The sequence below is a fragment of the Anser brachyrhynchus genome (assembly GCF_964034855.1).
Source record: "Anser brachyrhynchus genome assembly, chromosome: 7".
In the NCBI taxonomy this organism is placed as follows: domain Eukaryota; kingdom Metazoa; phylum Chordata; class Aves; order Anseriformes; family Anatidae; genus Anser; species Anser brachyrhynchus.
This window is the reverse complement of record NC_137701.1, coordinates 40,156,405-40,181,827: the sequence shown is the minus strand read 5'-3', so window position 1 is coordinate 40,181,827 and position 25,423 is coordinate 40,156,405. Positions and strand designations below refer to the sequence as shown.

General features: G+C 34.6%; 1 protein-coding gene across 5 annotated transcripts in view; it reads left to right on the top strand.

Annotated features, from left to right (window-relative positions):
* The window catches only part of NEB (nebulin), a 125,119-nt gene that overhangs the window by 10,388 nt on the left and 89,308 nt on the right, over window positions 1-25,423 (top strand). For all 5 annotated transcript variants that reach the window (XM_080599187.1, XM_080599189.1, XM_080599188.1 and 2 more), the window contains 35 exons: window positions 300-404; window positions 501-605; window positions 1,313-1,417; window positions 3,255-3,359; window positions 3,547-3,654; window positions 4,133-4,249; window positions 4,900-5,001; window positions 5,082-5,189; window positions 5,284-5,388; window positions 5,746-5,844; window positions 6,286-6,390; window positions 6,483-6,590; window positions 7,081-7,392; window positions 7,523-7,729; window positions 8,394-8,498; window positions 8,846-8,953; window positions 9,776-10,087; window positions 11,140-11,346; window positions 11,571-11,675; window positions 12,119-12,226; window positions 12,986-13,297; window positions 14,788-14,994; window positions 15,766-15,870; window positions 16,035-16,142; window positions 16,542-16,853; window positions 17,598-17,804; window positions 18,769-18,873; window positions 19,676-19,783; window positions 20,314-20,625; window positions 20,773-20,979; window positions 21,457-21,561; window positions 22,465-22,572; window positions 23,336-23,647; window positions 23,837-24,040; window positions 24,500-24,604. In XM_080599187.1, the coding sequence (XP_080455313.1) occupies window positions 300-404; window positions 501-605; window positions 1,313-1,417; window positions 3,255-3,359; window positions 3,547-3,654; window positions 4,133-4,249; window positions 4,900-5,001; window positions 5,082-5,189; window positions 5,284-5,388; window positions 5,746-5,844; window positions 6,286-6,390; window positions 6,483-6,590; window positions 7,081-7,392; window positions 7,523-7,729; window positions 8,394-8,498; window positions 8,846-8,953; window positions 9,776-10,087; window positions 11,140-11,346; window positions 11,571-11,675; window positions 12,119-12,226; window positions 12,986-13,297; window positions 14,788-14,994; window positions 15,766-15,870; window positions 16,035-16,142; window positions 16,542-16,853; window positions 17,598-17,804; window positions 18,769-18,873; window positions 19,676-19,783; window positions 20,314-20,625; window positions 20,773-20,979; window positions 21,457-21,561; window positions 22,465-22,572; window positions 23,336-23,647; window positions 23,837-24,040; window positions 24,500-24,604 (5,553 nt within the window). The remainder of the gene's footprint in view (window positions 1-299; window positions 405-500; window positions 606-1,312; window positions 1,418-3,254; window positions 3,360-3,546; window positions 3,655-4,132; window positions 4,250-4,899; window positions 5,002-5,081; window positions 5,190-5,283; window positions 5,389-5,745; window positions 5,845-6,285; window positions 6,391-6,482; window positions 6,591-7,080; window positions 7,393-7,522; window positions 7,730-8,393; window positions 8,499-8,845; window positions 8,954-9,775; window positions 10,088-11,139; window positions 11,347-11,570; window positions 11,676-12,118; window positions 12,227-12,985; window positions 13,298-14,787; window positions 14,995-15,765; window positions 15,871-16,034; window positions 16,143-16,541; window positions 16,854-17,597; window positions 17,805-18,768; window positions 18,874-19,675; window positions 19,784-20,313; window positions 20,626-20,772; window positions 20,980-21,456; window positions 21,562-22,464; window positions 22,573-23,335; window positions 23,648-23,836; window positions 24,041-24,499; window positions 24,605-25,423) is intronic.

Below are 25,423 nucleotides of genomic sequence, written 5' to 3'. Positions count from 1 at the left end.
TAACTTCCTGGGAGGGTTGTGAACATTAATGGATCATGGAGTTACTGATAGAAGTAAGGTTTTGAGCTCAGGGTGCTGAAATAATATCTATAAAAGAGTTTATAAGCACTGGAAGAGAGACCAGAGAAATTGATCGAAGCAAGTATAAATACTTCAAATGTTCTCAACTGGTGTCTTTAAATGTGACTGTTTTGAGACTTTTACCTTGCAAAAATCTTTAGAGCAGGCTAATAACAAATTAACAACGGTAAATATTTTTCTAATATTAGAGTAACCAACCTGCTGATCTTTCCGTGCAGGTGTTATATAAACAGAACTGGGAGGAGAACAAGGACAAGTACTTACTTCCTCCTGATGCCCCAGAGCTTGTGAATGCAATAAAAAATACAGCAATGTTCAGTAAGGTAAGAAAAATCACAGGTTTATGCAGCTGAAGTTTAAGAAGCATTCCAAATCAGATATTAATTCTTTCTGTATTCTGACATGTTTGTGTTTTTAAGAAACTCTATACAGAAGACTGGGAAGGAGACAAAACATTATTCTATCCATACAATGACAGCCCAGAACTTAGAAGGGTGGCACAAGCTCAGAAGACTCTGAGTGATGTAAGTATTAAAGCCTGATAGACAAGTGGATCACTGCAGCAGTGTAACTTGGTAGGCTTCTTGGTGGACTTTTAACAGAACAGAAGATAAAAATGCATAGATATGCACTAATAATTAGCTCTGACAGTAGTGCTAGTTCAGTAGAGAAGTATGTATTCAATTAACAATTTAATGTTGGATTATGAGTGAAATAATTGAAGATCTTCTGAGATAATCGGTAAGAAGACCTCTGTCTCTCAAAAGGTGTTGAGAAACTCTAGGTTGGCTGTAAGCCCATTTCACTGGGCTTTGTGATGGATACAAATCTGTATCTCTAGAACAGCGATAAGAAAACTCAGGAGTTCCTGAGGCAAACTCAGGATCCTATTTGCTGATACTCCTGCTGATACAGACATGTAACTGTTCAACTAAATTTCAGGTTTCACATAAAGACTTCCACAAATTTTGCAGACGTCTTGTTTATCATGAGAAATAGAGTAGTATACTTGAAAACTTTCCTAGGGAACTGTTTCTTTTTTGATGTCTTTTATCAAGAAAATTTTTCCTTGTTATTTTCCTCCAGAATATATTGATTGAAAGATTTTATGCTGCAGTAACTGTGGGCAGACTGACATTAGTTAATGGTGGTGTTAGCAGAATTAAGAGTAAATACTCTGTTGTGTAGAGTGGGTAGTTACTGTAAAATATTACCTCTTTCATATCTTCAGATTGTCTACAAAAAAGGGCACGACGAACGAAAATCTAAATATACTTCTCTGCCAGATCCACCTGATGTGGAACAAGCCAAGAAAGTGACGAGGCAGCTGAGTGATGTGAGTAGAATGCAGAATTCTTTTGTGGAAATCTCCCTTTTGGAGTTAGAGAGGCAAAAAGGTACTTAAAGAAAGGGAGAACAAAAGAAAAGACGAGAGCTCATAGGAAGATCTTGTTGATTTTTAGTGGTGAAAGTCAGTTTTTGCCTTTTCTTTCTTCCTCAGATGTCTCAGAGAAAATCCTGTCTAGTCTCAGATGAAAGGCAAAGCTTCATTCTTGTCAGCAAATTTAGGTTTCACAAAACATTTGCTTCTATCATACACATTGCTTCCCATTCTTCCTATTTTTTTTCTCTCTTACTTTGCACTTTAAATGTTTACAGGAGAAAGCAGAAAAAAAATCCATTTTACTGTTCTCTTATAAGTAAACAGTGAAATGTAAGTATATATCTGTTTTCTAAATGAGTTGCTTGCTTGCAAGAAGTGATCTCACTTTGCTGATAAATTGGATATCTGATCTTTGAAGATGCCTAGGTCAGTATTGGAGAAAACATTCCAAATGTTCATTTCACAGTCAAATCATTGTACTCACACATATCTCATGCATTCTTAAGTTCATGGATATCAGTGGAAATGTTTGGCAAATTAGATAGCTATTTCCTGATTTGCACGCTGGATTAGCAAGTAACATTCAACAGTAAATTCCGTAACTGCGTGGCATCATTACCAAAGACTCTGACACCAGTCCTCATCAATGCATTTTACATTTAGAATAAAACACAGCTGAGGAACGCGGGAGTTGAAGTGAAATAGAGAAAGACCAGCTTTTGCTGAAGAAACTGGAGCTAAGTCACATGATCGTTTAAGACAGAAGTAGGATTTTAAATCAGTTCAAAATTTAGCTATGATAAGGAGGACGTGCATGATTTTGTTGCTGTGTATTGGAAATTATCTCCTATTTAAGTTTAGGAAGTTACAGTGGTTGCAAAAATATTTATGGTTGCAAAAATATTTAGAAATACTATAGTGAACTCATCTGGAAGGTGTAAGACAGTAGTATGTCATTTAGAGAAAATTTCTTGAACCCTAAGTAGCTTAAAAGCTAAATTTTTTTGGCATGGAAAAAGCAAGATCAGTATGATTGTTCTTTGAAATTAATAAAATAGTCAGTAACCTGTATATCTACAAAACAATAAAATTTAGAAAAAAAATGGTTATTTTTGGCATACACATTCTTTATCAATGTGCTAACAGTTGAAATGGCATTGAAGAAGTTGTATTTTTGTGATAAAGTAATTGTGTCTGAAAATGCATTTGTAACACTGAGTCAAAAATGAAGATGTTTTGTTTAATTAAGCAGACAGTAATTGTTAATTGTTTTTTTAAACACTTTAAACTTTCTGTATAAGCAGTTTGTACTTGATTTCCATGAGCTTGAATATAGTCTAAAAGAAATCACACATACCATGCCAATCCATATATTGAAAGGATTTTCCTTTTACGTCCTATAACAAGTTTCAGCAGGAATAACAATAAATTCTGGTTTAACTGATGGTTAATATTATGTACCAATATTATGTGACTAGTGAGAAAACATAACTCAACTAAGGAATATGTTAATGATGTCTCACAGAGAGTATTTCTTATTAAGTCTTTCAGAGTAGATGACATTTCACCTATTCATCCTTTTTGGTCAAGGGAAGGTACTAAGGGAAATAACTGAAAACTGAAGTATTAGGTCAAATCATATGTCAGGTTATTTTGACAGTAACTGCTGAAGTGGTTATAATGCAGATGTAAAATATGAAGCAAATTTAATAAGAAGACTTTTAAAAGCAAATTTGTTAAGTGAAAATTGAACTGGGGATTAAATTTTTTTTTTTTAATTTCATTATAGATTATTTACCATGAGGACTATAATAACAAGATCAAAGGCAAGTGGAGTCAAACTCCGTGCTACGATGTTGCAGTTGCAAAAATGAATGCAGAAAATATAAGTATGGTAAGTGAAATATTCAGAAAATCTTGAAATGAACAGCTTTATCCTCTGCTTTGTGTTAATGCGGCAAATACTGATCAGGTTTCCTGCTCCACTTGTTGTATTTCTCTTCATGCTACTTCATGGGTGGCTGATTTGTAATGTAACTGCACTTTATACATTGTTCTCTATTTTTTTCTGCTCCTAATAGAGAAAATACCAGGAAGACTTTGAAAACATTAAAGACCAAATCTACTTTATGCAGACTGAGACTCCAGAATATGAAGCTAATAAGCGAGTTACAAATAACGTCAGTAAGGTATGTGACAACTTCTCCCATTTCTTTAGCCAGAATATAGTTCTGTAGTCAGGACTGTGCTGAAGCTGTTTTGTCAAATGTCAAAAAAATTTTCTTCTGTGCAAAAGATGTATTCTTCTGTGTATTCCACTACAAAGCTTACAATGACTCCTAGCCATGCTTATAAGTCATTATTTTATAACAACATGGCTATTCCGAGATGTCAGCTGATATTTGAAAAATCAAAATGTTTGGTGAGCTGCTTAGAGGTGGGGACATCTACTTAATAGCTTATCAATTATTTTGTGACTCTGTCTCCCAGCATGTCATCCCTGCACTCGCGTGATCTGAGTGCTTTTCACGGTTCTTTGCCAATATGAGCCATGAGTTAAAAAACAGAGAGAGAATTTTCCTGAAAATTTCAAGGCGATATAGGTTAGTGAATGTTTGGCTTCTAATACTGATTTTTAAAACCTCACCGCTTTTTTATTTTTTAAAGACAAAATACAGAGCAGACTATGAGAAGAACAAAGCTAATGCAGATTATAATGTGCTTCCTGCTACAGAGAACCCATTGCTGAAGCAATTGAAAACTGCAGGAGATGTGCTGAGTGATGTAAGTATTGTCAAAGTACACCTGGATGATTTTCAGTCAAGTACAATTAACCAAACTCATAATTTCTTCACAAGGCTTCTCCATTGGATCTCTCAGTATTTTAGTTTTATAAACCTATTATTTGTCATGAGATACTAGCGACCAGAATAGTATAGCTAAAAAAGTCATTTCTCTGCAGCAGAGTGTAACAATAGAGTGTAACAATATTTGCAGCATGTTATGGTGATACCTAGTTATTGTATAGTTCATTTAGATTCCTGTGCAAAATGGATCACAGGATGGCAGTTCTTCCTTTACTGCTTAAGGAACTTCAGCTGATGTCAACAATGATAAAATATGCAGTACTTATTCATACGTATTCATATATGTTGAATTCTTGTTACTTACTTCAAGTATGTAATGGCCTTCTTGATTTCTCTCTTCCTATTTTCATCTGTTTGGAAAGAGATTTCTCAGTGTCAGAAGTCACTAAAAAGTGTCTTTTTTTTTTAAATAAGCACTGAAAATAAAAAAGGCCATCTATTTTTTCAGTATTTTGTGAAAGCTTTTCTTTGCAAACATTTCTTAATTTTGCTGTTGTTATTTGTACTGTTTTGTGAGTGACTTTCAGTGCAATCTACTTTATTACCTGACATTATTTTCTTTTGCAGAAATTATACAAAGAAGCCTATGAACAATCAAAAGGAACAAGCATGAATTACTGTGACACACCAAAGTTTCAGACTGATAGCGTTCTAAAGAATTTTAGTGATGTATGTATTTTTATGTTCATTTCTTTCTGTACCAACATTCTTGATTACTTTTATTTATCAACTTGTGATTATTTTTCCAGGTAAAATACAAAGATGCATATCAGAAGAATATTTTAGGGCACTATTTGGGCAGTTTTGAGGACCCACATCATACACACTGTATGAAAGTTGAAGCTATGAAGAGTGATGTAAGTGTGGCAGTCATTCTGTTCTCACCATGATACTTTTATTTTGGAGAAAGCTCAATTATGTTTTCTTACTGAATGTTGATTTTATCCCTAGAAAAATTACAAAGCAGATTACGAGGAGGACAAGACAAAGTGCTACTTCCCTCAGACCATAACTCAAGAATATGAAGCTATTAAGAAGTTAGATCAGTGTAAAGATGTAAGTATAGCATTGCAGTGGTTATCAAATAGCTATTTACATACAGGGTATCTGCTCTGAGGCATATGGAAATTTACAGAGCGATTCCTGTTAATTTTGAAGATTTTCAATTTGTATTTATTAGCGTATGTGACTTTTAAAAACCCTATTAATCTGTAATTTAGAAGCCTTTTGTGGCATCTAGTGATCAAGACAGTTACAGCAAAAGTAACATAAGAATCATTGTGCGGGACAGTACTTATCTGCACCTATGCCCTAACTGCTAGCTATCCCAAGTAATGCTACACTGCTGTGACTTATTAAATAAAGATTTGATTATGTACATTTACCGTGAACGTATTTATTATTTTCCCTCAGCACACCTACAAAAAGCATCCCGATCAAATCAAATTTACTCAAGTGACTGACTCTCCAGTACAGAAGCAAGCAGAGATCAATAGTAAACAGCTGAGTGATGTAAGTATACATACTAAACATGTCACTGTATTCTGAGAATATCAATTTCTGCATTGTGGCCGCTTTCACTTAGAGAGAGAACTTAGAGAACTCCTGAAATCAATGCATAGGTGAATGTGTGTGCATGTATAGGCACAAACATGGACAAAAACATTTGTGTGTATATGCAGTCCTGTTCCAGTGGAAGACCACCTGGAAATCAGATGGTTTTTATTTCTATCAAGTGGCTGTTCATGTCAATTTCGTGTCTATCATTCTAAAAGTATTCTTTGCACCAGTTAAGTCAGTGGGGTTTATGCCGTTCACTAGGCGAGGATTTCATCTCTGTCTTCCTTTGAGAATGAGGTAGCACAAAATCTTTGAGTTGTGCCACTCAGTATTACTAAACATTTGCTATCTAAAAATGTCCTGGTAATTTTCTTTCTTTATTGTTCTTTGCAGATACTGTATAAATCCAAAGGTGAAAAAATTATTCACAAGTACCACCTCCCTCCTGATGTGCCCCAGTTTATCCAGGCTAAAGTTAATGCCTACAATATTAGTGATGTAAGTATATTTCCAGAGTTCTTTATTCAACTTCCAACTTGAAGTTTCTTCTAGCTATAAACTGTTCATTCAAAATTCAATTTTTCTTCTAGAACTATTACAAAACGGGTTTGGAAGAATTAAAATCAAGAGGATATGATCTAAAATCTGATGCTATTCCTATCCGAGCTGCCAAGGCTGCTAGACAGGCTGCCAGTGATGTAAGTGCATCCTTCTTAAAGGAACTATTTAATTCATAAGGGTTTACTTAAACTATATTTGAGAGATATACTGATATTTGAGAGATAACTTCTTTATTGCCTTTTTTGAGCATGTTATTAGAGTATTAATGGCCTTAACACAGTTTTATTTTTATTGGTATTCTGTTGCTTCATTGATGTGTTTATATAATTATATTTAGAAAAGGATGTCTTTTTATGTAATTCTCTCTGAATAAAGAGGCAGACTTACAGTCCAGTATGATTAAGGAAAATTGTTGGAGTAGGTCACTAATGAAAGCTCCATGAGCAATGGACCTGAGTTCTCTCTGTCCTTAATTATAGGTCTGATCATAAATAAGATGAAAGGCTCATCCCTGCATGTGAGGGATACTTTTTGTAGAGAACAAAGGATAGCTTTGCTTTTAATTTACTTTTTACTAAGTTACTATACTTACAACGATGTTCTCTGGGTTCTATTGTATTTTAACAGGTTAACTATAAAAAAGCCTATGAACTTTCCAAGGGTAAACTTGTTGGCTTCCAGAGCCTCCAAGATGATCCCAAACTTGTTCATTATATGAAAGTAGCCAAGATGCAGTCTGAGCGAGAGTACAAGAAAGATTATGAGAAAACGAAAACTAAGTACAACACTCCACTGGATATGGTCAATGTTGTCGGTGCCAAGAAGGCTCAAGAGATTGCCAGCAATGCTAATTACAAGAACCTCCTACATCACTATACTTACTTACCAGATGCGATGAATGTGGAGCTAACCAAAAACATGACGGAAATTCAGAGTGATGTAAGTAAAACCTTATGTGAACAGAATTTTTGAGATGCCTCAAGCAAAAGCTATGAAGCCCCAGGAAAGGTCCCTGAATTGTTTTTTCTCATTCCTGAAGTTCTAAATATTGTCTTTGCTTCTTTATTAGAATGCATACAAAGCAGATTATAATAACTGGATGAAAGGCATTGGTTGGATCCCCCTTGGATCACTAGAAGTAGAAAAAGCTAAAAAAGCTGGAGATGCCTTGAATGAAAAGAAGTATCGTCAGCATCCAGACACCATTAAATTTACAAGTGTGGTGGACACTCCAGTAATGGTCCAAGCCAAACAGAATACAGTTCAGCTCAATGATGTAAGTAGAGAAAGAAAAGAGTCTTGTAGTAGAGTAGAGATGTATCTACTGAAGAGTTGAGCATTGTCTTTAAAATCCTTTTAAGTACTATCAGCTTGGAAGAGTTTCTGTGTATTGTCTTTGTTTTGTACTCTGATTTTGCCCAAGTAATTTCCCAGTAGGAGACTGTCAAGCTCCACGGAGTCATGCAGCTCTTTCAGTTCACATCCCCTGAGCCTGTCCATTTGTATTTTAAGTTTATTTTAAATGCACTGTATTTAAGAAATGATGCAAAATTTTCAAGTTGTTCATGATGTTTTCCCACCTACAATAATGAATGAATTACAGAATGTCTGATTAATGACAGTATGTCTATCATTATAAAACAGCAAGCTTTGTTTTGTACTCTACTACCATTCCTTACTATCCCATGTTTTCGAGAATTGTGTTTTTATGTCCATTGGAGGGCTCAATGCTCTTTAGTGTTTCTGAGTAAAGACTGCATAGAGTATTTAGGACTCATTTCTTCTACCAATAAGATCAGTTACTCTGCATGAAAAGTGCAGTCTCAGTCTTTTGAGATAGGTGGCAATGTATATTTGCAAAACCAAACATAAACCCACAGTGAGCTGGGGCTAGCTGTACAATGAAAGAAGGATTTATTTATGTATCATATATTTTACAGAAACTATACAGATCTTCCGGAGAGGAAGTTAAACATAAATATACTCTTACCCCAGATGTCCCACAGTTTATCCAAGCTAGATACAATGCAGCTAACGTCAGTGATGTAAGTGACTTCTTTTCAATGTTTTACACATTGTTAATGAATTTTTAAGTAATGTGTTGCAGATACACTCATATTCCAGATTTCTTTCACTGATGTGCAGTTCTTTGTAATCAACTGATACCAATGTAATTTTTCATTCTTTGTATCGTTTGAATTTCCAAACAAATCCCAGGTACTCATGTAATCGTTTAATTAATTTAATTTAATTAATAGGGAAGTATTAGAGCACTGAATGAAATATCTGCTTCTAAAGGTTTGCCTGAAGTAGATTTGGCGTAGCTTTGACTTGCATATAATTCTTATGATTACTAGGTTCTCTGGAATAATACAGATTTTCTTTTTTTTAGGCGTATTATAAACAAGACTATCATGATCTAATAGCTAAAGGAAACAATGTATCACTTGATGCTATTCCAATTACTCGAGCCAAAGCTTCAAGAAACATTGCCAGTGATGTAAGTATCTATTCCAGGTATGCTTGTTTTAGGCATTTAGTAAAGAAGTCATCCATTCCAGGCCATGTGGTAGACTTCAAATGTTGTGCAAGTCTCACTAGAGCTGCTAAAATGAGAAAGAATAAAATAAATTTTACACTAACACTTTGGGAAAGACTAAGAATCTCTATTTGTTTGCTTTCTATAAACAAATATTACTGCACAGTTTCTTAAACCAGTTTTCACAGGAGAAATGAAATCATTAGTTCTTGCAATCATCTGGTGACAAATTTCCAGAAAATTAGCTAAATAGGCATCTACTTATGGACTGTGAGACAATATGTGCTGATATGCTTTTGGTTAGACAGCAGAGGACGGCTTATAAATGAATCAGAAAGACATGTAGTCCAAATTGTATGAAGTGGGATGTGATTCAGTGGTTTCAGATAACTAGAGGAAGCTGTCCAGTTGTACTCTATTTATTTGCCATTGCTTTCAAATGACAGAAGGATTGTCTCAGTTGTTTTAATATTTTTCATACACTTCTCAGTACAGGAATGCTTAGGGAATACTTTCCTTTCCTCTCAAGAAATGCTAATGTTGATGAATCTTATTGTGATGTGTGTAACCTGTTGTGTACCACTTTAGATGGTGGAGCAAGATAATCTGATGTAGATGTAGTTGCTGGCTGTGCCATTTAGGCCATTTAGACTAATGTTTATAAACTGCTTGCAGCTTTTTTTTTTTTCCAGTGCAAGTCATAAGAGCTTTTCTTTTCTTATTTTTTAATTTACACATAATAGCCATGCCACAATTTATTTGATCTCTTTCCTCTGTTTCTAGTATAAATATAAAGAAGCATATGAAAAGACTAAAGGAAAACAAGTTGGTTTTAGAAGCCTGCAAGATGATCCCAAGCTTGTTCACTATATGCATGTAGCAAAGATTCAGTCTGAGCGTGAGTACAAGAAGGATTATGAGAAGACCAAGACTAACTATCATACACCTCCTGACATGTACAGTATCCAGGCTGCGAAAAAGTCTCAGGATGTAGCTTCTGGTGCCCACTACAAAAATCTGATCCATCACTACACTTATCTGCCAGATGCTATGGATGTTGAGCTTGCAAAGAATATGATGCAAATTCAGAGTGATGTAAGTATTTCAGTGGCCGCAATTTCATAGATGTTTTCTTGCACACTGTGAAAATAAAATACGAGTTTATATTCAGTGAAAATTGCCACTGCTGTACCAGAATGGTCTGTTTTTCTTATGTCTCGGGGAAGAACATTAGAAGCTTTAAGTATCAGCTGTGAGAATTTAGAAATAATACATTCCAGGTGAGTTACGCTCAAAGGGATTTTGTTGTTGGCATGTCTTTGAAGACCAGATTTGTGGGATATTGCATTCAAATGTGTTTTTTTTTTCTTCACATTTTCTCAGAAGACTTTATTCTGCAACTAACATAATTTTGTTTTATTCTTTAAGACTTTTAATTTCCCTGCTTTGTCTTCATGTGAGATAGGTATGGTAATGTAGCTGGACTATTATTATCTATTGAGCATGAAGGAATGGACAAAATTTGGTTATTGGCATTATTAGGAATATATCCTCTGGAGATCTCTAGCATTAGAGATTTCATTTAGGACCTTCTTGATATTTCTTGCAGATACAGTTTCAAATGGTTGACTGAGCATACCAGGTTGCACTTTGCATCTAGGGTAGATGTTTTACCTGAGGTCTGTGAATTCTGCATACTTTACTGTAGAAGGAAGTACAGGAGGACAAAAAAGTCTCTGCTCTGTGGACCTTTAAACAAAAGGCCAGATCTGGTAAAGTCTGCTGAAACACAGACCAAATTAAACCATGTTAAATGATCACCATATGATAGTTTAGAAGATATTAATCTTCTAAAGATTAATTAAGAAGAGGTTTGTGAAATTTTTCACAAGGGTAAGAGAAAAGAAGCTTAGTAAATACTGAACGGATGTTACTGTTTATAAGAAATGAATCAGGAAGAAAAAGGTACAGTAGCTCATCTTATTCCCTATGAAATCACAGAAAAACAAACAAACAAATCTGTTGTTCCCTTTTAGAATTTATAAATATTTTCTGCTAATGTGGAACTTCCTAGCTAGACTCTGTGGTAATTGTTTTAAACAGTTCTATGGGATAGTCTTGGTCCATGTTGTCTTTCTGTCCTTCAGAATGCATACAAACAAGATTATAATAGCTGGTTCAAGGGTATTGGATGGAGTCCTCTTGGTTCTCTGGATGTTGAAAAAGCTAAAAAGGCTGGAGATGCATTAAATGAAAAGAAATACCGTCAGCACCCAGACACCATCAAATTTACAAGTATACCAGATTCAATACCAATGGTTTTAGCTCAGCACAATACCAAGCAACTGAGTGATGTAAGTAATTTTTCATTATTAATACAATATGGTGATTTTATTTCTTACCATGTGTATGATTTTTATGTTACTATTTGAAACCCTTTAGGTTTTAAAAACTGTACAAGTAGTAAAAATGCAATATGTTGGTAAGAATTAAGCGTTGTTGCTTTGTCTCTACTTATTAACACTAATTATGCATCTCTTGCACTTGTTAACAAGTGTTTGTTTATTTTTCCTTGCAGGTAACATATAAGCAAGAGGGTGAGAAAGTAAAACACAAATACACCCTGGATCCTGATGTTCCTCAGTTTATTCAAGCCAGGGTCAATGCCTTCAATTTGAGTGATGTGAGCATATAATTGACAGTTCATTCAATAATATATTTATTTATCATTTACTTAGTAGAAAAATTACCTTTTATATATTCATGCTATAATATCAAATATAGAAAGATAAGGTTGGTTTTCTGGGCTGCAAGCACACATTGCAGCCTCATGTTGAGCTTCACATCAACCAACACCCCCAGGTCCTTCTCCTCAGGGCTGCTCTCAAACTGTTTTCCACCCAGCCTGTATTTGTGGATCGCACAGGCCCATTTCTCAAGCCTGTCCAGGTCCCTTCGTATTTATTATAATACAGTTGTTGTTTGTGTAGGGGTTAACATTTTTCCCCGCAATTGCACAGACTAATATTTCGATCCACATAAATACAATAAAAAAGTAAGGTCTTAAACAACTTTAAAAAAATTTTTTATCGTGATATTACAATCTCCTACCTTTTTCCCTGCAAGGCGAACTACAAAGCAGACTGGAAAAAAACGATTGCCAAAGGATATGATCTGAAACCAGATGCCATTCCGATTATTGCTGCTAAAGCTTCTCGAAATATTGCAAGTGATGTAAGTATAATTTACATAAAGAGGAATACAAAAATCTACTGTTACAGCTTTCTGTAATATATTATACCATACAGCATATCTACATGCATATAAGGATATAGAAATACTTAACACTGAGAACTGAAATTCTTATGGTACTGTGAAATAATAAGCAAATTTAGATGTTTACATAAACCTCAGAAAAAAGGTGTTTCTTTGGAATTGTGTTTTAATGTGACTGAGTGCTGGTGAGCTGGGTCTGTTTGTTACATGTGGTTAAAGTATCCACCAGCTTCTTTGAAAGTTTCTGTTATAATTTATCTATTCTGTATTTTTTGTTGCTGGAGATCTGTACATCTGCCTGTCCATACAGGACTGTAGCTGTTTTCAGGCAGGTACAGTCAATTGACAACATCAAAGCTTGGTGTGCTATCTGACACAAGCCATACCATTATGCTGTTCTTTTAATTAAAATCTGAATGTTCTTCAGAGTTAGAAATCTATGGCAGTAAAATAAAATATGGCAGAGGCAATGGCAAGAGAGGCCTTGTACTTCATATCCAGATTTATGTCTATACGACGGGTCAAGATGAGCTGAGTAATCCAGCAGTCCTCTTCTTTTTTTGAATCCAGATTAATCCTGTGCTGTCTGAAAAATAATTTCTAAATTTTTGGAATGAATTGTAATTTTAAAAATATTAAATTTCAACTTATTAGAATTATCAAAAGTATATTTTCTGTTTCCAAAGTGGATAAGAATTTCTCTTGCTTTGTCTGTAGTATAAGTACAAGGAATCATATGAGAAAGAAAAAGGCAAACAGGTTGGATACCGCAGCCTGCAGGATGATCCTAAACTTGTTCATTATATGAATGTGGCCAAAATGCAATCAGATCGTGAATACAAGAAAGATTATGAAGTCAGCAAGACCAAATATCATACTCCCTTGGATATGTTCAGCGTGACAGCTGCCAAGAAAGCTCAAGAAGCAGTTACAAACACGGGCTATAAACAGCTAATTCACGATTATACGCTCTTGCCTGATTCTGTGAATCTGGAACTATCAAGAAATGTGATGCAGCTTCAGAGTGATGTACGTAACGATTAATCAGCTTATTTTTTTCTTCTCAGAATTAGTATGTTACAATATTAGCCTTTTAAGGCTAGAAAATTAACTGTATGATATTATCAGTGCACTGAGATGTTAATGTCTGGTCTGGAACTGTGTGTTTTCCAAAGTTTATCATAAATAGATAAGTTCTAGGAAACTTACTTAGCAAATAACTTTACTTCTCAGCAAATGAATGTTTTGCTAATTCCTTTATTTTTGCAGTTGGATATGTAGTTACAGTATGTTAGTACTGTGATTATCATTTGTACTCTCAGATATCATAGATTATTTCCAGAGTCTAAATTATGAGTATATAAAAGTATATTTTATTTAAGTTTATCAAAATATACGTGTTATAAGTTTGTATTATACCTAAGGATTATACCTGGATTGTACCTAGGGACTTGAGATTTATTTATTTGGTTCACTTTTCTTCCTGCCTTTGTCCTCCGACAGATGCATGTGCCATGCACGCTAAGGATGCGTGTTTAAGTTATAAAAATCTTTGTAGTTTCCGTTAAGTTCTGTGACTCATTTCCATGTGTAACATTGGAGTCTACTTTTTGTTTACCCAGGAAGTATTAAGATTAGTCTGCATTTTTAGTGGTCTTCTGACAAATTCAAAACTCACCAAAAGCTCAAATAATCTAATGGAGAACATTCTTCACATTCTGAGCTTTGTTTGGTGAGGAAAATGTGCTTGTTCCCACTGGCCAAGAGATAGAAGATCTGACCTTAAAACACAATTCAAATCTAGAAAGTTTTATTTCAAGCTTTTTGCTTCCCTGTTGTATTTTTAGGTAGCCTTGCTGAGTAGGCTGAGGTTGCTTGACTGTCTAACTCAGGATCTCTGCAAGGAGAGATGACTCATAATTCAGGAGAAACTTTGTCCTGTGTACAGCTAATACGTGTTCTTTTTCTCAGATGCTGCTCTGCTATTTTCCTTGTTACTTCTAACACTGCAGTTCAGGAACATATTTCATTTTTGCAGCATTTTCATGCCTTTATCAGTTCTAAAGCCATATTACGATGTGTGATTAAATAGGACTGGTTTCTGTTCAAGATTAAAGCAGAAACTGTAGGAAAAAACATCATAGTGAATTAATTCCACTGTGAACTGAGTTGACTAACAAAGAGTGTCATTTAAAAAACTGACTATTTTTGTCTGTTTTTCATGTTTACCATTCAAAGTTTGTTTTAAAGTCTGTGCATTTGGTCTGTAGTGTGAGTTCTAAACATTGGTTTAGTGAAAATAGTTTCTTTACTCCTAACAATTTTAATGTTATGCTAAGGAGCTGGAAAACATTCATGATTTAAACAGGCTTGCCCAAATTTTCTTTCAAATCAGAATGACCAGGAGAAGTTTTAAGGCCTCATCTGTGTTTTTTTGTTTTGTTTTGTTTGTTTGTTATATACAGGCATTCTGATTTTCCTTGTCTCACTGTGTTTTTCCTTGTTTATTTTTTTAAAAGAATGTATATAAAGCAGACTTTAATAACTGGTTGAGAGGAGTCGGCTGGTTGCCAATTCAATCACTGGACGTAGAAAAGGCCAAAAAAGCTACAGAGATTCTCAGTGAAAAGAAGTATCGCCAGCATCCAGACAAGCTGAAGTACTCTATTCCAATGGATGCGATGGAACAAGTATTAGCTAAGCAAAATGCCAAGATCATGAATAAGGTGAGAACTTGTTCAGATGATTGTGACTGAGCCAGAGGTAGGGTCTTCATCTCGCAAAATCATGCGATGGGTGTATTCCCGCTTAGGTCATCAGAATTTTCAGTGGGTATAGTGGTTTGCTTGGTTAAAACTGGACACTAAGCAATGATGAAGCCTCAGAATGTAAGCATAATTGAGAGAGTTTTAAGTTTATAGAGATTAAAGATTTCTCTTTTGTGCATATGATGAAAAATATCTTCTCCAGATTTATGGTACTTTGGCAATGGTGCTCTTTTTATATATAATAGTGAGCACAAAAAACACCCTAAAATCCTGTCAAGTTTTTACAAGTATCCTCAGAAAAAGGGAATTCTTTAAATTTGTTCCTAAATTTGTTGGTGTTATCTGGAACACCACTGATCCTTATTCCTTGTATACCATGGAAAGAGGGTGCATGAAAAAAAAACACTTACGCTTTACAAGGACATATATATTTATATATATTTATAAGGATATACATAAAACAGGGATGACAGCAGACTGAAAATTTTAAATTTAATTTTTTAATAGTTATCAAAACAAACTTTGCAAATTTCTCAAATGAAATACTAAAGAAAGAGGAGGAATATAATATTTTCATGCTGCATTTATAATTGTGGAGATTATTTATAGTGCTTATGGAACTTTGTACTGTAAAACATTATTTATTTCACATAAGCAAAACAAAAGCAAACTTATATTTTATGAGTGCATTGCCTATTGAACGCTAAATGTCATTTTTTTTAATTGCAGAGGCTCTACACTGATAAATGGAACAAAGAGAAGACCAGCATTCATGTTATGCCAGATACTCCAGAAATTCTGCAGTCTAAAGTGAACCAGATCACAATGAGTAATGTGAGTTACTATGCTCGAAGTGGGCATTCAGTGTCTGTTGCATAGATCAAAAATTGGTGTAATTTTTAGGTTTTCTTTTGAAAATATTTCAATTCAGATGCAGGTTACTTTGGTACTTCTGCATTCATAACAGAGTACCTGTTCTCTTTTACATTTTAAATCAGAAATTATACAAAGCTGAATGGGAGGAAGACAAGAAGAAAGGTTATGACATGAAGACAGATGCCATTCCAATAAAAGCAGCCAAAGCCTCCAGAGACATTGCGAGTGATGTAAGTTTGTTTACTTGGTAGCATTCAGAATTTTTTCAGAGCCAATCAGAACTTTTCAAAATGCTGTGTTATGCACAAATGTGATTTTTCAAGCATCTTGGAAAATCTGAGTTTCAGTTATATGCTTGATGTGATAAACCTTTGTCGTACTTGCTCTCAGGCATATTTTGTCTCCCGTAGAATAACACTGAATTGTGCTTTTTTGCTCTTTGTTCAGCAAGCTGCTAAGCTTCATATGCCTGTGTTCAATAGGTTATTTTATAAGACTGAATATGTTTAAATGACTAAGCCTGAAATTCTGTGATGAAAAAGAACCAGTATTTTCTGTCTTCAAAGATAGAAATGAGCTTAATCATGCTTTTTTTTTTTCCTCCCGCTCTTTGTCTTTCCTGCTGTCAGTATAAGTACAAACTAGCCTACGAAAAAGCAAAAGGAAAGCATATTGGGTTCCGCAGCCTTGAAGATGATCCCAAGCTAGTGCACTTCATGCAGGTGGCTAAGATGCAATCTGATCGTGAATACAAAAAAGATTATGAGAAGGCAAAGACTAACTTCCATACTCCAGTTGACATGCTCAGTGTTGTGGCAGCCAAGAAAGCACAGGAAGTGGCTACAAATACAAACTACAAAAGCTTGATCCATACCTACAATGTTCTACCTGATGCTATGAGTCTTGAATTAGCCAAAAACATGATGCAGTTACAAAGTGACGTAAGTGAGAGACTCTTCAACCTTTGCATTACTAATACAATGTTCCTTAGATTATGAGAATATACTGTAAGATAAATAGATTTTTCTTAGTGAAATTCAGTTATATACTAAAATGTGGTAAATAAAATGAGATCTTCAGTAAAGATAGCCATTGTATATTTCTAAGACTCTGAAATATTAAATTACACCTATTGCTAAAGAATTCAGGCTCAAAAATAAGCTGTTTTATTAATGAAGTAGAATGGATGTTTAAATGTTCCATCAGACTCTTCAGCAGCAGTCCTTTTGTGCAGGCCAAGGCAGGAAAAGCTTCACTTTTCAGCAGTTTTGTCTTGTACTTCCAAGAAGATGTCCTCTTAGAAAAAGGGGAAGCAAACTATGTAGCTGTGTTCGTTTCTGGGATGTTCAGACTCTAGAGAAACCAGATTTATTTTTTTTTGTCAGGATAGTGGTTCAGCTGATCCTCTTCTCCAAGAGGGCCTTAGCATGTAATCTTAATGTGAGCAATCTATATCCATCATAAGGAGGATGTGAACACTGTATAAAGGGAAGTATAATAAAATACAGACAGTACTGTAACAAATACATTTCTAAGAAAACACTGGATACGTCTTGATATTATTTGGTTCTTCTTAGAACAAGTGCATTCAAAATCTAATATTCATTAAACACGGGAGGAAGTGTCAAGATTTCCAGATATTCATGTGCATCTATCTGATTATTTTATTTTCTTTCTGCTTCCAGAATCAATATAGAGCAGAATACGATGAAAGCATGAAAGGTGTTGGATGGATGCCACTGGGCTCCCTGGAGGCTGAGAAGAACAAGAAAGCAATGGAAATTGTTAGTGAAAAGAAATACCGCCAGCATCCAGACAAGCTGAAGTATTCTGTTCCTATGGATTCCATGAACATGGTCTTAGCTTTAAATAATGCTAAAATCATGGATGAGGTAAGAAGGTGTTCATCAAAACTTAGCTAAATTTGCACAAATATGAAATGAATTATTCATAACAATACACAATCTTATTGGGTGACTAATGTCTGAATTTTTCAGTTTTGGCAACTAATGAGAATGCTTGACTGTCAGTGTATTTCATCTTCATAGAGCTTTTCTATACCTGAAAGCAAAGCATGACCATAATATTTTATTCATAAGGTCTACACAGCATAAAAGATTGTAGACTGTTAATAGTTTAACTCTAGAGGCTAAAAGTTCCAGAGTGATTTGCTTTTGAAAATAACATTTAAACTTTTAAACATATAGCCTGTTTCATCTGATGCCTGTTACATCAATGTGGAATTGCAGCACGATATGAATACTCTTGTAATGAGATATTTATTTCCTGGCTCTTCTGCTGAACTGATAGAATCTGCTGCTGTTCTTTAGAAATGTCTAGTGTTCACATGCATTGGAGATGCAGTGCTCACCAGAATTTTAGGTTTTTCATAGCTTTACTTCCTCTAAGAAAACTTTTGTTACATCTCTCTCAATTGCTACTTATTTTTCACGAGATAAGCTGATAATCTTCCACCTCAAACAAGGTGGCTAACAACCTACTCTTCTAACACTTTTTTTTTTCTTCTGCCTTCTGACCTGACTGTGATAGGTGTTGTTTTCTCTTGTTGAATGTGCTTGAACATGCTGCTGGGCAAGAGACAAGCAATAAAATACTGTAGCAAGATTGGTATTGGTTCAACTTTTATTTTAGACTTGCACAATTAACTTCATAAGAGCTATTTCTGATTCATGTTGCTTTTAAATGGTAAAATAAAAATACAAATGGTCTTACCATATTAGGAGTTGCATCATTTTAAAGAAAGATTGTATTTAAAATAGTGACATTTTAATAATAAAGATATTGTTATATTTAATTTTTTTGTACGTTGACATGTTTTTTCCTTTGTCCCTCCAGCACCAATACAAACAAGCATGGGAAGAAGACAAAAAGAAAGTTCACATCACACCAGATATTCCACAGATCGCTTTAGCAAAAGCTAATGCATTTAATTTAAGTGATGTGAGTACTGTTTGTAAGGCTAAGAGGTTGCACCTGTTTTTTTGTTTTGTTTTGTTTTGTTTTTTATTAGGACTAATAAGTGAAATAACAGCATAGGAAAGTCTCCCTAATTCTCAGTTGGCTAATCTGTATTAGTTTCACAATAAGCTATTTATTTTTCTTTCCCCCCCTCCTTCTCTGAGATTACATACCAAAAGTTGTCAAGAAGAAGCCATAGTGTTTATGGATAGATTATGAAGTATTCGTGTAGGTCATTAAAACATAGCAGTTATTAGGAAAATGGTAGAGTCTGAGCATTATCCATGTTTGTTACTGCATTTATTTTATTTCCTAATACACGTTTTGTACTGCATTCAAAATTCTGTCTTGTAGGTTCAACCTATTCTTTATGTAACATGGTATCATAGACAGTTTCTCAGTAGCTGGTTGTTAAATCTACATATGCCAAATAAAGATTTGTTTGTAATTGCGCACATCTTTATGTGCTTGTAAATAGACATCTAATTTTTAGATGCAACTTTTCACCAGTATTTGTGCATGTGGGAAGCAAGTGCAAATACTTGGTCTTTTTGCTTTAGGTTATTGTTGTTGATTGTAGCACAGTTCAGCTACACTGATGTATAAATACTAGGACTGAAGTTAATTTTGAAGGTGGATTCATCTCTTTGTGAACCTGAGGGCCATAAAGAGCTGTTCAAGGGGTATTAAACATATGAATAGTCTGTGTTTCAAGTTGACGTATAAAATGTATACAGTATTGTGTTTTGTTTGTTTAAAGGATGAGTCGTCTTTCTTTTCACAGAAAATGTACAGACTTTCTTTTGAAGAAACCAGGAAGAAAGGGTATGATCTCAGAGCTGATGCTATCCCTATTAAAGCTGCCAGAGCTTCTAGGGACATTGCTAGTGATGTAAGTTCTGAAAAGAAAAAACAATCAATTTCAGACATTGTAAAACATTCTTTTCTTAACACGGCTCAATTTTATATGCTAAGTGTGTGAAGTCTATTTATTCTCTTGTTTGTAAATAATTGACATATTCAGCATATATTCTAATAAATTTTCTCGCAGAGTTAAAGAAGAATTTCTCCATTAGAAGGATTAGGAGATAAATGAGGGATTCTTCCTGGGGAAAAAAAAAAATGCTGTTCATTTCTTACTGTTCTAGTGCTTGGATATTTTATAAATGTAATATTGCCCCAGCCCAGGTGCAGCACTTTGCACTTAAACTTGTTGAACTTCATTAGGTTCACGTGGGCCCACTTCTCTAGTTTGTCCAGGTCCCTTTGGATGGCTTCCCTTCCTTCTGGTGTATTGATTGCACCACTTTATTTAATAATGTAAAAATCTTATTTTACTTTTTTTTTTTGCCTTACAAGATAGACATTGCTTGTTAAAGAAATGAAGTAGAACTAAAGTCTCTGTCTCTGTTCTCTGCACAGTATAAATACAAATTAGGTTATGAAAAAGACAAGGGAAAGCTTGTAGGCTTCCGCAGCCTTCAGGATGATCCCAAGCTTGTCCATTATATGCAAGTGGCTAAGATGCAGTCTGATCGTGAATACAAGAAGGCCTATGAGACGAGCAAGACGCATTACCAAACACCTTCTGATGCTCTCAGTATCGTGGCAGCTAAGGAGGCACAAGATCGTGTAACCAATACAAACTACAAACGACTGATACACCACTATATGCTTCTACCAGATGCAATGAGTTTTGAACTGTACAGAAACATGAATCAGATACAAAGTAATGTAAGTTTCTCTTTTCTTTCTGACTATCATTCACAGCTGTGCCTGTTTTCCTCTTTTCTCATTATGGCTGTGTTTTGGAAAGAACAGGATTATTTAGTGTGAACCGTTCATAAATTGTAAACTTTCATTTTGTGTCCTGATTTGCAGAATGAGTACAAGCAGGATTACAATGAATGGTTCAAGGGTATTGGTTGGAGTCCTGCTGGTTCTCTGGACGTGGAGAAATCTAAGAAAGCTACAGAAATTGCAAGTGACCAGAAATACCGCCAGCATCCCAGCATGTTCCATTTTACAAAACAGAATGATGCAATGGACATGGTCCTTGCAAAGCATAATGCAGATATAATGAATAAAGTGAGTATTTATGGGCAAAATTAGTCAGGCACTCAAATACAATCCAAATTAATAAACACTGTATAAATCTCTCACCACTTTTATGTAGCAGTGTTTCCCTGGGAAAAACAACTGTCACAGATTTCTCCTTTTTCAATTTTTTTCTTAATTGAAACACTCATTTACTGACAAGTGGCATTGGTTAAATAAATCTTATCTCATTTTTTCATAGCCACCTCTTCAACATCTATTTTTCTCACTCTTACGTAGAAATCATTGGCCCTGAAAATCTTGCTAGGTAGACCTCATTTGAAGCAGGACTGGATCCTAATTCAGCTCATTCTGGGGTAGTTCATTACATAGTAAAATAAATCTAAGTTAGCATCTTCTGCTTTTTACCCATCCATAGTCAAAGTGCACAAACAGAAAGGTGAAAACCTTGAAAGAACCATCCTTTGTCATTTATACTAACACAGCTGATGTTACTTTTTTCAATAGCATGCTTATACTCAAGCTTGGGAGAAGGATAAAACTCAAGTTCACGTGATGCCAGATACACCAGATATTCTACAAGCAAAACAGAACAAGGCGAACTACAGTCAGGTAGTGCTTTTTCATGCTTTCTGTTACATTTCAAATTAGTATCTATTTTCTTCAAATTTAAAGGATCCTTCCTATTTCAAAATAAAAGTTAATTGATAAAGGTTAGAAAAAAATGGAAGAGATTTTAGAACAAAGGCAAGAATTTTGCTGTGAAAGAGTAGCAATATATATAATATATACAAAATATATTCAGAGTAGCAATAGTTACCATCTTCAAGGTAGCAAAGTTACAGCCTAAATTATAGCAAAATATATGGAAAACATGGGTTCTATTTTTGACCTCTGGAAGTGTGAAGTCCATACTCCAGAGAAATCAATCGTGTTACAAATTCCTTACTATAAAATTATAAGTTCATTGTGTATATTTTTAACTTTATATATAAGAAAATAATTACATGTAATGATTTGAACTTTTCTTTCAGTTTTTAAATATCAGAAATTTTGCTATTTAAAGCAATTAGATTTTGCTTTGCATGATTGCTCAGAGGCAAATTTTCAGCATACGAGGGCTGGAACTTTAAATCAATTGTGCCTGAACTGAATTGACTATTAAATAACTACATTACAGCCTTATTAATTAAAATTTTGTTAGGCCCATTAAAAAGTTTTCAGTTATCCCAGATTTCAAATTTCCCAGTTATGTGTCAAGTCCTAAAGATATCCTGTGATAGGAAAGTGCTGCAGTAAATAAAAGCTATTTAATCACTGGCCTAAGACTTGGAAGACTACCTTCCCTGCCTATCACATTTTCCCTTTTCTCAGTTTTCATTCCAGTAGCTCTTCTCTCATAACTGAAGCTTTTGAGGTAACAAGAATTAGGTAATACGGATCACTAGCATATCTGAGTGGAAGGTAATATATGTATTACTAAGGCTTTTTAACTAAAATTGTTTTCAATTTTAGAAATTGTACAAGCTTGGCTGGGAGGAAATGATAAAGAAGGGCTATGACCTCACACCTGAAGCCATTTCAGTGAAAGCTGCCAAAGCTTCAAGGGACATTGCAAGTGACGTAAGCAACACTTCTAATTCAGTCTGAAATGCACTTCTTTGTGCATCCCTCTGCTAAGGTGTGCCTTGGAGTAAATAAGCAAAATTGATGAAGAAACACTTTCCTGATCTGTTTTTGTGAGTTTGTTTTTTGAAGAAAAGATTTGAAGGAGAGTTGTTCTTAGGTCTTAGCAATTCCAAAGTCCATCCATGAAGTGGCTAGCCATACAAAGCAATTTCCACTGAGTTGTCTGCTCTTTTGAATGTTACGTTTTCTGAGCAGCAGCAATTTAGTCCACGTAGCTGATCCCAGTGCCTATACTTGGAAATCCTCTTTACGACTCCGAAATAGATATGGTGACACATATATTTCTATTACTTTCTGTAACTTGCTACTGGCATGACTCCTGAATTTATGGAACAGATTTCATTAATCATTGGATGTTTAAGCTGATTATTTTATTCATCAAAATATTTAAATGTGACAGCCGTTGGGAGTTCTGAACTGTGTGACTGTATAAATCAAATGGCACAGGAGACCACTGTTAGAGATATGCCCTCTTCCTCTCCAGGAGACTCTGTTTATTCCCAGGCAAAGCATTCACAGACACCAAGTGATGCACATGAATCAGGGGGCTACTAAACCTTTACATGAGATGCTATAGCAAGTTGCTCATTTCATTGGTAATGAGGAACATTGAACTGAGTGAATATATTTGCCTTATTTATTTTACCACTGCCTGATTCTTACTGTAATTTCAATAATGCAACATTTTTAATTTTAGTACAAGTACAAAGAAGGTTACCGCAAGCAACAGGGACATCACATTGGATTCCGCAGCTTACAGGATGATCCTAAGATGTTGTGGTCTATGCAAGTAGCTAAGATGCAGAGTGAGAGGGAGTATAAGAAAGATTTTGAGAAGTGGAAGACAAAGTTCAACATGCCCGTGGATATGTTGGGCTTCCTTCTTGCTAAGAAATGTCAGGAATTGGTTAGCGATATAGACTACAAACAGATGCTACACCGCTGGACTTGTCTACCAGACCAGAACGATGTCACTCAAGCGAAGAGGGTCTATGAACTACAGAGTGATGTAAGCTTCCGCTGGATTTCATTCATTCATTTTCTGTAAGATATTTACTACTTATGGAAAAGTTTCTGTAATAACTCTCTTTTGATATTAGTATAGATCAGACTGAAGTTAATATACCAGTTAGCTTTTTAATATGGTTTAATACATGAACAGTAAAAGAACCTACTATGATTTTTTTTTCCTTAATAGAATCTATATAAGTCAGATCTACAGTGGCTCAGAGGCCTTGGATGGAGTCCTTTGGGATCTTTGGAATCTGAAAAGAACAAGAAAGCTTCTGAAATACTGAGTGAAAAGAAGTACCGGCAGCACCCAGATACTATTAAGTTCACGAGTATCCCAGATGCCATGAATATCGTTTTAGCAAAATCTAATGCCAAAAATAGAAGTGATGTAAGTTGCCTCTGGAACAAGTACATGTGATTCAATAAATGTAGGAATAAGTTAGTATTCATTTGTTGAAAAGATCACTATACCAGAATGTGATTATAAAAATATAAAGTATAAAAATATCAGATGTTTGCAATCTGTGCCTTACTGCTCAGTTGTCAAGAAGTCTTATGCCTTAATCAGGAGATTAAGGTCTATACAATTTATTCAGCAAACTGCAAATATAACCCTTACTATGTAGTATGCAACCATGTTGTCATAATGCTGCCTCGTTGAGCATTCGTGGATGTAAAGAGGGAAAAAAGGTATTTTAGTAAGAAGTTGGTGTATTATTTTATTTAAATATCTTGCTTGCATGGTATATCTTTGCTTTGCAATTGTTCAGAAAAATTAAGATGAATTCACTGCCGTGAATGTGAGCCTTTTATCAGACAAGATATTTCTGTTTGTGTCTCTTTTCAGATACTCTATAGGCAAGCCTGGGACAAGGACAAGACTCAGGTTCACATCATGCCTGATACTCCTGAAATTTTACTGGCTAAATCAAACTTAATCAACACAAGTGATGTAAGTGTGTCTCTACAATATTTATTTTATGAAATTTGGATTTACTCTTTATAGCTTTAGTTTAAAATGAAGTAGAGTAATTCTACAAATCTAATGGTTGTAAGCACACCTGTAATCTTTTCCTGTGAAAATTGTTATGCATTGGGAAGCCCAAGTAAATTGCTAGGTTATAATATGGAAGTGGAGTTGCTAGAAAAAAAATACCAAGAAAATACTCAGTGCAAGTTTGGTGTTTTCATTCATCCCTACCAATTATATTAACATTTTCGATATGTATTCAGGAATTTTCAGTAAGCCTGTTGTTTAGTTAAAAGTCTGATTATATCAAACTACATTTTTAGAATTTCTTAGGATTACATTACATCAAATTTCTGGCTATAATGGAACAACTATAGATTAGGTGCGAAATGTAAAATGTCAGCAGCTTTATCATAAGAAATCAAGAAGACAATTGTGATTGAAATTGGGTGTAGCAAATTGCAGGGTTGTATTATTCACCTCTGTAGAAGACTATTCTTCATTCAGATTAATATTTCTAGTAAAGGAAAAGTTTTGGTCTCAGATGAGATCATCAGAGAAATTGCAGGTAGTTATTTTTATATATTTTATATAATCAGTTACAAAATACATATTATTAGAAATAAGGTATGGTATTTCATTTGATTAATGAAACTGCTTTTGGAATCTCATACTTCTTTTTCAATAATCAAAGGAATAAAATTACCACATTGTATAGGTAGGGTGATCTTACTTTTTTACATATTGAAAAACTCTCCAGAGCCTTATTTGCAATAATTACTTTGAATCCTTCTCCAACAG